Here is a 14,619-nt window from a genome sequence, read left to right as displayed (position 1 = left end):
TGCTGCCCAAATCGTGTTACCACAAAGCTCTTAAGGCATCTTTGGGGGTCCTGAAGATACAAAGAAGCGAAGAAATAAAATGGGAATAGGAAGCTGATTCAGCTTTGTTCAATTTCCAAACAGAACCAACTACCATTTTTTAACACTGATGCTTGAATGCTACGGTGACATAGGGCTACAAATGAACCCAACATTCAAAAAGCCAATGAGAAAAAAAAACTGCCACAAACAGACCATTAAACTAATAAGTTTTATTTTTAGGGTGAAGTGATACTCTAAAATGATCCATCAACTAACAAGTTCTATTTGGAGGATAAAACATTACTCATTTAAACATAGCATGGAGTTTATGCCGCATTAATCCTTTGCAATCAATAAAAAGATATTTCAACAGCTCTATAGAAGATAATAACATCAATTCCAATGTATTTACACATCTAGCACCAAAAATTAATTTTTTTTTTGCATGTATACCACCCAAATCTCTCATACCACTTGAAAAAAAATACTTTCATGCACAGATTGCATTGGTGCTAGAAAAATACAACAAGATATCGTAGTATCAAAAAAATAATTCCCAGGAATCAAACTAAACGAAAGAAAACAACTTAATAGATAAATATGAAGTTGAAAAAAAATCAGAGTAAGCAATATTTCTAATAATATTCAGCTAATAAGTTCTAAAATTTTTCATTCATAGACATATTATCTCATCAGTTATTCGTTTCTTCAGCTCTGTCATCTTGCTTGCACCTTCCCCATCTACTGTGAAGGCGATAAGGCGAGGGAAGCCTCAGTCTCTTCTTCTGTGAAAGACTGACCTGACAGTATTCAAATGCTTCCGAAGGCATATTTTTTTCATCTGTCTTCTTCTATTTGCATTCATAGTGATGGGTATCCCTAAATGTTTCCCCTAAATAATTATCATTTACATAAGAGTTTGTGACAATAAAAAAAAATAAATGTTTGCAAGTAATTAGGAAGATACAACAGAGTTCACAAACACAACTCTAGAAAGAAAAAAATAAATAATGCAGTGTAAATGTTCTAGTGATGAAAAATATAAAAAATATCAATTGTTCAAACGATTATGAATATATGCCTCTGCGGGCGGCAGACATCTGCACAAAAAAATCCCTACGGATCGGGTCTTTTAGCAATTCTGCTGCGAACAGATATAACTTTTCATCTGCATAAATTTCGGCCGTAGCACTTAGGATTTCAAGTGCCTCTGCGATAGTGCTTGAATGAGAAGTCTGACATTCTGCTTTGAAACAAGAAATCGCCTCGGATAGCTCGTTTCTGAGTGAAGAAGCACCAGATTTTCTTTTATTAACAACCCTAGGATGTTTGGAACGCGAAATGGTTTCATATTTGTTCTGATATGGGCTGGGGACGTCAATGAAATCAACTGAAACTCGAGAACCCTGTCTCACTTGGGCTACATGCGTAGTTCTTAGTTGCAACCACTCCCCCAAACACGCGGTCGAGTTTCTCCTCAAATTCAGGCTCAATTCCTAGAAGCTTAAACTTCTTTACAGCAGTAACAACCTACACAGAACTTGATAAACACCAAATTAGAATACAATATAATGTAACAAAATGAAGAAGTTTACAAACAAAGCTCACCGTAAGTCTTTCAGCCTATTATTCCTCAGATGCATCAACTGTTCGCTTCACTGGATCCCAACCAATGCCAGTAGAACCCCTTTTCAATTCCTTCCAAATTTTTCATTCCTTCTTCATTTGATCACACTTGTTCTTCATTTGCAACCTGTCATATTCTTTGCCTGGACATACCTTGAATTTTTTTATAATATTTTGTCACCCTTCTTTATTGAAATGGGTCGTTGGTATATTTCCCCGTTCAATCTCTTTAAGACAAATATCACAAAATATAATTTTCGTATCTTTTTCTCACAATGCTGGTGTAACAACTTCTTTAGGCTTACTATTCATGTTTTTACTATAACAAGACAAAGTCATGAAACACAACAGTAAAATCAATTAGAAAGTAGAATAAAGTGAAGTTTAGGTGTTAGATATTTAGGGAACACGCAGTTTTTAAATAATACTTTACATATAATAAGTCTAACTCCTAAAGCAAAACATAAAAGGAATGAATGGAATAGAAAATAAGGTTCATAAAACCAACCCCATTTTGAGATGACAAAAGGATTTTTGATCACAGGATGAAAGTGAGCGGCCCCAAACTATGTTCGACGCCCAAAACTTGCTCAATAATTACTCAACATTTAATTAAATATAAATCAAAATTGATTGGCCTCAACTCAAAGAAAGCTTTCTTAAAACTCATTCGATGACAAAAGGTTTTCTGATCAGACGATGAAAGTGAATATATTAAACTATATCTGACACTCAAAACTTGCTCAATAATTGCTGAAATTTTAATCAAACAAAATAAAAAATTTCTTGGCTTCAACTCAAAGAAAGCTTCCTCAAGATTCATTCGATTCAACTCAAAATTGAGTCTATATAATCAATTCGGCTAATCTATAACTACATAGTAATATCAACAACAACAACTTGTAGCCTGAATTATCCAAATAAGCCAAACTAGAGTGAAAGCAAACCATGAACATAATACTGGAGAAAAAATTGCGTTCTCATAAGCACATTATAACAAGTATGATCCAAACTAACTGAAATTAAAATTATAAAATACAAAACAAAAAAAAAACCTAATAAACGCAGGTAATTTAAGTTGCCCTAATCATTCATTTGCTCACAACCTCCAATGAGCAAAACTCATAAATCTCCTTCACAACTAACCAGCTTAAAGTTTGGCTCTAATGAAAATAGTATTTGACATTTATCGAGTAGATTAAGACATAAATTTTACACCTGAAATGCAACCTAAGAATCATCACAAATACGTTTCCCATGTCAATGTGTAAAATATTTCTAAAATTCGCCATCAATAGTAAACACAAGAGAAACTTCAAAGAATGCCCATTTCTTCAGTTAATTTGAGCTACATATGTTGGACAACTGCTAAGAAGATGGGATTACCTGCCTCGTTGGTCCTGATCGAGGAAGAAGAACGGATGCGGCGACACCAGGCGACATGGCAAGACGCGGGAATTGGTTCCTGGTCAAGGAAGAAGAACAAAAATAAGGGGAGAAGAGCGGGGAAGAGAACGGGCGCTGCGTGGTCGAGGAAGAAGAGCGGGGAAGAAGACCGCGGGGAAGAAGAACGGGCTGCGGTCTTGGTCGAGGTAGAAGAGCGGGGAAGAAGAACGCAGCGGGAAAGAAGAACGGGCTGCAGTGCTGGTCGAGGAAGAAGAGCGGGGAAGCTGCGGTCCTAGTCGAGGAAGAAGAGGGGAAGAAGAACGCGGGGAAGAAGAACCTGGTCGAAGAAGAAGAGCGGGGAAGAAGAATGTTTGGCGAGCCGCGGGATTCAGAGGAAGAAGAAAGCGCGCAGAAGAGGGCGGGATGAGGGTTTTTTGTGAGGGGCAAAACAAGCCTTTTACACCATGCGAAAGCTATGCCGCGGGGTGGATACCGTTTTCCGCTTCTCTTCTACTTTAACTTCTGTCGTGACGCTCCAAGCCAAACAAATTTTTTTCGCGATTCAGTGCTGCGAAGCCGCAAAAAAGCGGCCCAAACGGACCTTAAGTCTTTATAATTGTTGCTTTTAGAGATTTAGGTTTTTTTTTTTTTCAGATTTCTTTGTGGAGCTGTTCTCCCTATTCTAAGGTTGTATCCAAGTAGGCGATGGTATTCCGGCTGGTTCCTACTTCGAGATGGTAATGTCTCTTTCTTTATCCTCCTCCCTACCCCTTCTATACTCCCCTTCCATTAGTCGTTAGCCATCCCCCTACCATCCCTGCTGACTTGCTGCCATTGCCTTGTTATCCAACCTTTCCAATTCTCCTTCCAGCACCCTATTCCCCTCCAATCTGCTAATGTCTTACTGTCCAGCCCTCCCAGCCGCCCCTTGCAGCCTGTCGGGCCCTCTACAGCAGTTCTCCTTCTTGTCTGACTCACTTCGTCATCACCAACCACCCTTCCAACATATCTGCCAACTCTCCACCCTTCCCCTTTTCCCTTGGCACTTTGTCGACGCCACCACCGCTCTCAGATCTTTTCTTTCAGTCATAGTCGGAGATTTGTTTGTTGTTGTAGTTCCTCTTTTCGTTTATGTCATTTTGTAACCCTATTTCAATATTAATAAAAGTTGATTTTATTTCAGTTGATTTTCTAACTAGTTGTGACATCATTTGATATCAGAGCTAGTCTCACCCTAATCATATCCTATAGTTTTCTAGCATCCACCTTACCCTTGCACCAAAATTTTTCATTCCTACCCTTATCCACCTCTTGATTTTCCCAAAACCTATCTCCACCAAAATTTTCCTTCCTATTCCTAAACACTAGCCATGTCACCTCGGTGATACATGCCCGAACCTACCCAGGAAGGGATAAGGTGGGAGCTCTATCGCTTTCAACAAAGGCTTGCAAAGATAGAAGAATTAACACTGAAATAAGTTACCTTTGACCGAGATCTGGAGAGTCAAAGAGGAGAGATGAGGATCTGAATCCCTTCCATAGAGATAATTTCAGCGATGAATAAGATAAGCCACGGCGTTTTGAAATCCGACTTCAGAGGAGACCTAAAGAGGAATATCTGAATCTCCCTCAAAGGGAGTCTTGCAGTGAGGAGATCATTTGGAGGACACAAGACTTTGTCATCAAGGTAGATCTACCATAGCTCGAATGAGGTATGGATCATGAGGAATTCATTGATTGGTTATAGTAGGTTGTTCAACAGATCTCCAATTATAAAGAACTGTCAGGTGATAGGCGGGTCAAATTAAAGCCATCAAGCGGAAGAAGAGTGCTTCTCTGTGGTGTGAGAACTTACAGAGGCAGAGAAAAAGCAAGAGCAACAATAAGATTATGAGGACACAAGACTTCAACAATAAGATTATGAGTACACAAGAATCTCCCTCAAAGGGAGACTCGCAGTGAGGAGATATCTTTTGGAGGACACAAAACTTTGTCAAGGTAGATCTGCCAGAGTGGTATGGATCATGAGGAATTCATTGATTGGTTATAGGCTGTTGAGAAGATCTCCAAGTATAAAGAACTGTCAAGTGATAGGCGGATTAAATTAAAGTCATCAAGCGGAAGAAGAGTGATTCTCTGTGGTGTGAGAACTTATAGAGGCAAAGAAAAAGCGTGGGCAACAATAAGATTATGAGGTGGGTGAAGATGAAGAAAGCAATGTAGAGCAAATGCCTCCCACTCTATTATCGTCATAATATGTTTCTGAAACTCCATCACTTGCAACAGAGGGATCTATCATTAGAAGAGTTCATGAAGCAGTTTGATCATTTGCAATTGATATGTGATTAGATGGAGCTAGAGGAAAATACAGGGGTCAGATACTTTGGGGCTTGAAGCCTAATATTAGCAATATGGTGCAACTATAACTATATTGGGCATTGGGAGATCTCTAGACATTTGTCTTGAAGGTGGAAATACAATAGAAGCAGAGAAAGCAACAATCATATGTCAGACAACAACTTTTAGGCAGGAAATCACCTATAGATACCACGACTTATAGGGATATCTCGTGACACACTGGCAAGCCCAGATATGGGAATGATACTTTGGATCAAAGCAAGAAGAGATAGGAGAAGTGTAACTTCTCCAACATGGTATCGGCCAAAAAGTGTTATCGATGCCACGACTACGACCACGTAGCCTCCAGCTGTCCCACGAATAAGGTAAGCACACTCATAGATCAAATTGTCGTTAAAGAGTTGAACGACGAGGAGAAAGCTGAAAAATAGGATGAGGTGTATCAGCTTCCACCAGATGGAGAGACTCTTGATTTGACGTATCCTACAGACGAAGGACACAAGGGTTTTGTAGTGAGTTTGCCGCCACATTTTACACCCGCTGCACAGTGAATAGAAAGGTATGCATTCTCATCGTCGATGGTGGGAGCAGTCGTAATAAGACAGCAACACAGATGGTAGAGAAGTTGAGACTTTCTAATCGATAGCATTCCCAACTGTCTTCACTAAAGTGGCTGAGGAAGGACAAATCGGATCAAAATCAACTAGAGATGCTTAGAGTTCTTAGTTTGGGGCCAGATATAGGAGCAGGTGTGTTGTGGCGTGGTCCCTAGGGATGTCTGCCAACTTCTGTTGGGAAAATCGTGACAGTTTGACCGAAGGACTCAGGATGAGGAATTCAGGAACATATACTCATTCACCAAGAATGGGAAGCACATCATTCTACTCCCTTCTGCGTAGCCCATGATCCCAGTAGCCCTTACAACCAGAGCAATATCAAAAGGACCAGTTTTAGTGATGACACCGAACAAGAGAACCGAGACACCCACTCAGAATACAAGACAGATACGACCGAGGGTATTTTAGGGACTCACGTTCAACATCGCACCAGCAAAGCCACCGCCAGATGGGAAGGTGTAGGTTGCTTTGACTGCACACCCAATTGAATCGACTGTGGGTTACTATGGGATGAATTAAAAGTACAGGAGTGGTTCACATTTTTAGAAGAACAACTCAAGATGGGCATGTGCTCACATAGTGGGCAGGCTTCTCCGACGCGTTGTGGGGACAGCGCAGTCGATGGTGGGACTCAAGTGCCACCAGGATTGAATATAGGAACTGGAAGCTTCGATGAATGAGGTCGAAGCTTCCCCAACCCAGGGAGAATGATGCGGGTGCTGAGATACTCCAACGCGGGCGGGAGCAGGGGACCGATCTGACTGGTACAGTGTAAGACCGGTCCAGGGAATTCCCTAACCGAGCGGTCCAAACGAACATCTTACAGATTGAGCAGCCATAATATGAGGCGGCGCTAGCTTTGTTGTTCTTTCCTTTCCTATTTTCTCTTGTTTAAGTTCTTATAATTTTTTTTTTGAGAGGTTCAAAGTTCATTTTTTGTTGTGTTGTTTTTAGGTTCCTTTGTTGAGTTGTTCTCCCTGTTCTAGGGCTATATCTGAGGAGGTGGTGGTGCTTCGGTTGAATCCTACTCTGAGGTGGTGATGTATATTCCTCTATTATCCTCCCCATTCCTCCCCTTCTATTAGCCGTCGGCCATCCCCTTACCATTCCTGTTGACTTGGCTCCCCTTTGCTGCTACTGCCTTGCAATCCAACTCTTTGAAAGGTCTCTTTCCCATCCACCTTCCAGCACGTTATTCCCTTCCAACCTGCTGTTGGCCTTACTTTCCAGCCCTCCCAGCCGCCCATTGCAGCCTTTTGCCCCCCCTACATCAGTTTTCCTTGCTGTCTGGTTCGCCTCGGCATCACCAACCTCCTTTCCAACATATTTGGCAGCCCTCCATCCTTCCCCTTTTCCCTTGCCACTTCATCGAAGCCACCACTGCTCTTGGATCATTTCTTCTGATTCTAGTCGGAAACTGTTTTTTTGTAGTTCCTCCTTTTGTTTGTATCATGTTGTAACCGTATTTGAGTATGAATAAAAGTTGATTTTGTTTCCGCTGATTTTCTAACTAGTTTCATTGTCAATGGAAAAATGGAAGTTTATGTCATTCCGAAGAGGATGAAGCAAGGAATCCAATTGTCTAAATGGTTTCGAAAAAGTTAGTCTTTTGCTCAAGTTATGGTCATTTGAAGTGATTAGAGGTTTGTGGCAGACAGTTGGAATTGAGTAGTCGGGTATGGCCAAAAGTCAACTTAGACTCATTTCGAAGGGGAAAACATGAGGAGCCCAGCTGTGCATGTGGCTTTGATTTAATCAAGTTCTTAAGTGAAATATCCTTGATAAAAATGGGCTCAAACGCTTGGAGAGCTAAAAAAAGGCAATTTTTGAGTTGGAGATTTTAATGAATTTTACTGGAACAAATGTGCAGTTTTATATTACGAGGATTATTCAACTTTCAAGATGTAATTTGGATCATCAGATCGACTCGTGAGAAAGAATGATAATTTTAGAGTTTCACTGCAAATTTTATGCATGAAAATTTTGAATTGAAAGATTTCATGTAAACATTATTTCAAACTATCGTCGAATTTATTTGTGTGTTTTGTAAATACAACAATGAACATTTGTGCAATTGCTAAAATGATGTTTTGAGCCATACAATAATCTCAAGAGAGAAAATGATAATTTTTTGGTTATGATTGATTCAACGTTTGGCTCAGCATTCAACTTAAGTGAAGGTCAATGAAGTGTAAATAGAGGGAAAGTGGGTCAACACATGGGAGGGAATACTCAATTCTCATTACAAATCTTCAACCATAAGGCTACATATATAGAGAAACTAGTCATTTCTAATTTATAATCTTACCAACTATATCTAACATATACATAGAGAGGAAATAATTTTGAAATAAACATACATAAGAAGAAAATAAAAACTAATAAAAAAGTTTCTTAAATTATCTCCAATTAATCCATCTATCACTCCTTGGATGGTAGACATGGACCCATCATGGAAAGGTCTATCTTCCTAGATTCTCACTATTTAATTATTGCTTATAACAGAGGTTTTCTCATTTACTCAGCTTGTTTTATCCAATGCATTCATGGCAATTTAACTAAAACAAACTTAATGGCAAAGCTCCTCAACTTTTAGGAATCCTTAAACGCACATCATATCTTAACAAAGTCATAAACGCTCCTAAACAAGCTTCACTTAAATGGTTCGCTATTTTCTCAAATCATCTTCATCAATTAAGATTTCAATCAGGTATGATCGGCCTTTCAACCTCCTATAATACAACTAGGATCATATATGTTGTTGAAATTTTCTTACAAGTAACAATCTAGCTACTAGAACCATCAGAAAACCTAAAGGCAAATTTTGCATTTGCATTTATTAGTCATCTCCGTTTTCCTTGGAATTCAATCCCCCACCCCGTGTCGCCTCCAACTAGTCAAGTACAACATGCCCTCTCCTTGCTCAGCCATGCATGCATGTCTTATTGTAATTCCTTCTCGTCTCTCGCCCACATTTCAGCTAAATCTTCATTTATTGGCATGGCCAACACATCTTATTCCAGCCTACAACTCTATCAACATCTAGTAGGCTCGTTATAGTACGTCACACCTTAGCTAAACCCCCCTCCCTGCTTTAGGGTCAATTGTGGTGTGATAGAGGTGAATGACCAAGCCAAATAAAGTTCTCACCACACTAGTTCTGACTTGTACAAATCAGGACTCAACAGATAACAATTTAGTCAAACTTAACCATCTCAAAGATAACAATCTAATTCATTAACATTCTCATATACTTGAAAGTGTGCAAAATCCTATTACCAAATATATACAAAGCAGCAAAAAAGAAAATATGACCTAATGAAAAATATGTACCTAAAAGCCTTTACAGTTCTAAAATACGCAATGCAAAAATTGTACACCAACACACCTAGCTAATTTTCCCAATCCTCTTCACCCACTCCTGAAATTCAGCAACAGATAAGAATGCGCTACAAGCTCAATGAACTAGTCAAGATTGAAGTGAAACCTTATAGAGGAAAAGAAAGCGACACGCGTGTGAAATTGTAGCTCATATGCATAACAACTGTATGTAAAACAAACATATTTAAATCATGTGAGACATTTAAGGTAAGTGCACGAAATATAGTAAATAATAAACATTGAGACAAACATATATTTCATTCATTCCTTTATAGACTAAAGTAAAATTTTATAAAGGGAACTAAGACAACGTGCATGTGAAATTGTAGCTCATAAGCATTACAACAGTATATAAAACAAATATATTTAAATAATGTGAGACATTTAAGGTAAGTGCATGAAATGTAGTAAATAATAACCACTGCGACAAACATATATGTCATTCATTCATTCATTCATATATAATCATAGGAATTTTCTTAATGATTTCATTATCTATAACTATAGTCTTAGGAATGTTACTTGTAATTGCATAGAGTTTAATTATATTTATGTTATTTCATGTCATTGGGTCGTAACCCAGCCTGCCAGCTACATAACTATTGATAACTGTTGAGCCTCTTTCAACATAACTATTATCAATAGTCTCCTGATGCCAATAGTTGTCCCTGCCGAAATATGAAGAGACTAAAGCCATACCTGCAGACATTCATATAAATAGTATATCTATCATAACACTTGGGATATTTCTTTAAACATAATTTTTGTAATTATCATTGATCATATACAAATCATTTATCATGTGTTTATACAGCATTATACGAATACATGCAAGCAATTATTTCATAATCATGCTCATCTTAGCAATAAAAATAGTAAAATCAGAAGCATCACTAATGTCAGCTCAAATTTACATCCATGTATCATATGCATATTGAACAATATGCAAAAAATTTCTAAATAAACTCATGTATCAATAAATCATATAGAAATCCTGCAAAAATATATTATTCTTAATTTAGCACAAAGTTATTTCACCTGAATCAACGAAGTAGTTATCTGACGAGTTTCTTCATGCTCGCATCGAGTTTGCCACCTAGAGTAAATCACCTGGAATTATAATTCTCTGAAAATTTTTATGAAATTTTTGCTAACCATAATTTACTTGGCTAATCTTACCTCGAAAAGGCTTCCCAATAAATTCTCCCTAAAGCTTTTGTTTATTTCTTTTCTTCCTCTTATCTTCTTTATTTTCTCGCTAACAACCCTACTCGAGAGCTAATTGTTCAAGTTCAGAGCTTTTGACCAGTATGTTGCTTCCCACTCCATTGACTGGGAATGCGATAACACTTGCAACAAGTCACAGAAAAAGATTGTGGGAAAGGAAATGAATGTTCTAAATGGCATATTAATAAGGATTCTCTTGTCAATTATCTTCTTGGAACTCCCAATCGCAAGATAAAACTTGTTGTTCACGCCTATTCACGCCTACTATAGGACACGAGCAAAAGAAGCTTTGGACTTATGAAGACGGAGTGAGGAAATGAGAAAAATGAAAGGGAAATGCATCATTTAAGATCCAATTAAAACCGACCCCTTTGATTTCATCCAGCCGGTGCAGGTCTAGGAAAGTGCGAGGCTACAGTGCCGCAGGATTAACAGGATTAATTTGAATTTTATCTCTATCAGATATACCTTTATGGTTCACAAATCAATGGATAGAAATTTTTTAGGAGTATATGGGTTGCGACTATAATTATAATATAATGGTGTCATTTGACAGCAGCCACCCGATTTAAGGACCCCTGTTGTAATTACTATGTTATGCGACATTTGGTCCAAACCACACAAGCAGAACTCGAGCCACGTCCTTACTAGTATGGAATTACTTTTGAGTGAATATAATGATTCACTTGATATGATGTTTCCTTTTCGTGAGCTGAAGTCAATGAAAAATTTTTCAGCTGTGGATATGATTTGTTTCAAATTTTAAAATGATTAATTTTCTCCTCCCCCTTTTTTCGGCATAGTGAAGCGGCGATAGATTTGTGCGTGCAATTGACCGATTGGAGCATGTGAATAGGAAGATCGGGGCGAGCGAAGGTGAACTCACGTGTGAAACATTGGGAAGGCCGGCGGCTTTTCCACGGTTCAACTCAAATAGAGGAGAAATGAAAAGGATCTTTGGGTTTTGGCTTCAGCTCTTGAATTGCACAAATATTGGGAACGGGCGGTGTGATACTGTGAATTTGTACAAGGAATTAGGCGAAGCCCTTTGGCTTCGATCTACTGCTTGATTTGTATGGCAGATAAGACGAGATCGGGAGTTTATGCGCCTTTGGTGTAGTCATAAGACAGATGAGGCTTCAGTGAAGAGGAAAACACATGCGCTTTCGTTCGTTTTCAATGACAGAGAGGAAGAAGCTAGCGTTTGGCACTAATGGGATAAGGCACACGATAGTGGAGAGGGGAAAGAGAGAGGAGGGAAGCGTTGATCTTGAGAGAGGAAGGTTTAGGGGATTTCGTCGGTGTTGCAGTTGTTTCGAAGTGAGCAGGAGCAGGGTTAAATTATCAAGAGAGCTGGAAAAACATTAATGTGTGTTTGTAATGGAGGAGAACTGGGGGAACAGATATTGGAACGATCCTGGGGTTCAAATGGCAGTACCACACCATCTATCTAAAACTATTCTAATCTGCACCAATCATTTCTAGCAATCTGTACTCCAGCAAGCAACTCTAGCTATTAGCATAATTCTGTGCACTGTATGTTATTTCTGAGTTCGTAAAAGTTTTCCATCAAATTATAATGGTTTATAAGCAGAAGTTAATTTAATAATTTTTATTTCAGCCTGAATGGATGGCGCCAGAATTTCTCCGTGGAGAGCCAACAAATGAGAAGTCGGATGTATTCAGCTTTGGGGTAATTTTATGGGAACTTTTGACAAAGCAACAGCCATGGAGAGGGCTTAGCCCTGGCCAGGTAAAAAATAAAACCTGTTGCATATATAAGCCATTTCGTGAGGGATTAACTTTTTTGGATGGATTTCATAACCTAATTGATAGTTTCAGGTGGTTGGAGCAGTTGCTTTTCAGAATAGAAGGCTCCCTATACCCCAGGATACGTCTCCTGCATTAGCAGCCCTTGTGGAGTCTTGCTGGGCCGAGTAAGAGTGCTCTTATCCTTCTCTGCCTTTAAATCTTCTTGCATTTTCTTGACATACCACACAAAAATATTATGTATTTATATATCTAACACCTAAAACTTAATATTTACATTTATAACACTTAAATCTTAAACATCACATTACTAACCTTTTAAAAGCCAAATGCACCTGTTTTATGTATAGGCTTATATAGCATCAAGGTGTTACAAATGTAAATTTCAAACTTTAGTTGTTAATTATTTAAATCGATAAGAATTGTGTGAGGTATGTCTGTAAATTTCCCTATTTGAAAGTAATAGTAGAATACCATCTTTGTTGTTATAAATCAACATAAAGGAGGCCGATTTATTTGTTTATATGTGATGAAAAACATTCTTCACAACTTGGTTGGACTTGGATATTTGGATAAATTGATGAATTAACGAAGCCTGCACATATTGCCCAGGGGCTATATTTAGTTCTTTCTCTATGAAAAGAAAAGAATACATTCACGAATTATTTTCTGAATAATACTCCTTATTTTATGACAGAAGATTTTTTCAAATTTTATTTCTCCAGCAATTAGCACTGATAGATTTGCCCGAAGCCCTTGAAACACCAAGCTAGTAGGATTTTCTATTATATTCCGAATGATTTTGTTCGTAGGTTGCCCGTCCTCAGGCCCTGCTTCTTAGCAAATATTAATCATCAAATTATCAGCAACAAGTGAAAGGTGTAAACTTCAGTTGAAACAGTAATTTAAAATTAAAAATGTTATTCAAATCTTGGACGATCAAGTTCAAAACATTATCCTGACGAATATAAGAATGTGCATTTCTATCTGCTTAACTACCAACTAAAATTTTGTCAAAATTCCCTTTTAAAATAAGAAGATAGAAAAAAATATGCCAAGCATTTACAGTTAAAAAAATATTACTATTCCCTATTTTCTAAGTTTGATAAAAATAAAAACTCTGCAGCTACTGCTGAATGACATCTTGGTATAACTTTTATGCTTCCAGCCAAACTGCCATTTTCCAACAGACTTTGCATGTGGAATTTCCTTTCTAATTCTTGTTGATGTAGTCTCTCACCGTGGTATTTCTCTTTTGTTTAGTGATCCGAAGCAGCGACCTCCATTTTCAAGCATCGTGGAAACACTGAAGAAGCTTATTAAATCATCAGCCGCGCAAGTGGGGAGCTCGTGAAGCAGATACCATATAGTTAACTGGTTCTGAACATGGTCTACCAAGCTTTTCCTTCCGCGAATGGCAATCATGTATTGGTGAACCATTGGTATCTCTTGCTAGGCGATCATGAATATATATCTTCAAAGTAGTACTTCTGATATCTGCCCTTGACTTGCTACATAATGTCACCGGCAGTTTTTGATGATGGTATGAAGAAAGAATGAAAGTTTAAAACAAAGAAAATAAAAATAAAATTAAAATGTACTGGGTTTGTTTCATGCTTATTTGTGTTAATATTTCATGTTGTAAGCTAAAATGTTTATAGATTTTCTCACCTTACAATGTGAGCCCAATTCTATGTATCTTTTAACCAAATAAAGCTTAAATGTTGTGTAATTATGAAAGTGAACACAAATAAAAATCTGTAGTTTGATGAGTTTTTTTTTATATGATTTTGCATATTCTTTGTACTTAGGATGTGTACCTGTTCTGTATAAATATGAAATATTTTATGGATAGAAATTTTGCCCATATTGGCATGCTTGGTCAGAGATAATTTACAATTTTACCAATAGAAAGCTTGTTTGTTTGATTCAAATCCATGAGTCCATAGCACCATCAAGTACCACGAAGTTAATCAAAGCAAATTGCTGGGCCTCAAGTATTTTGTCATTGCATTTAAATAAAATGATGAACAGCCACAAAACAAAAATTATATATATATATATATATATATATATATATATATAAGAGTTTCATATTACTCTATATATATATATATATATATATCTGTGTGTGTGTATGATTGTAGGTGTGCGCGCGTGCGTTTCATAGTCTGTTAGTAGAGCAGCTATTCTGAAGGTTGTAAGTTCCCTCAGGACATGGATTTGAATACCT

The 14,619-nt window shown here is 37.8% G+C and overlaps 1 protein-coding gene across 4 annotated transcripts in view; it reads left to right on the top strand.

The window, feature by feature from the left end:
* Positions 1-14,123, top strand: part of LOC110035608 (serine/threonine-protein kinase CTR1) — a 112,802-nt gene extending 98,679 nt beyond the window's left edge. For 2 of the 4 annotated variants that reach the window (XM_020739866.1, XM_020739863.1), the window contains 3 exons: positions 12,238-12,369; positions 12,453-12,553; positions 13,650-14,122. In XM_020739866.1, the coding sequence (XP_020595525.1) occupies positions 12,238-12,369; positions 12,453-12,553; positions 13,650-13,740 (324 nt within the window). In that variant the 3' untranslated portion in view covers positions 13,741-14,122. Of the gene's footprint in view, positions 1-12,237; positions 12,370-12,452; positions 12,554-13,649 lie in introns of all 4 variants that reach the window. The other 2 variants (XM_020739865.1, XM_020739864.1) reach the window with 2 other exon arrangements.
* Positions 14,124-14,619: the final 496 nt, after the last annotated feature.

This window comes from Phalaenopsis equestris, unplaced genomic scaffold (genome assembly GCF_001263595.1).
Source record: "Phalaenopsis equestris unplaced genomic scaffold, ASM126359v1 Scaffold198458, whole genome shotgun sequence".
In the NCBI taxonomy this organism is placed as follows: Eukaryota; Viridiplantae; Streptophyta; class Magnoliopsida; order Asparagales; family Orchidaceae; genus Phalaenopsis; species Phalaenopsis equestris.
Note: the sequence above shows the minus strand (reverse complement) of the source record. Positions and strands in the feature narration are given on the sequence as shown.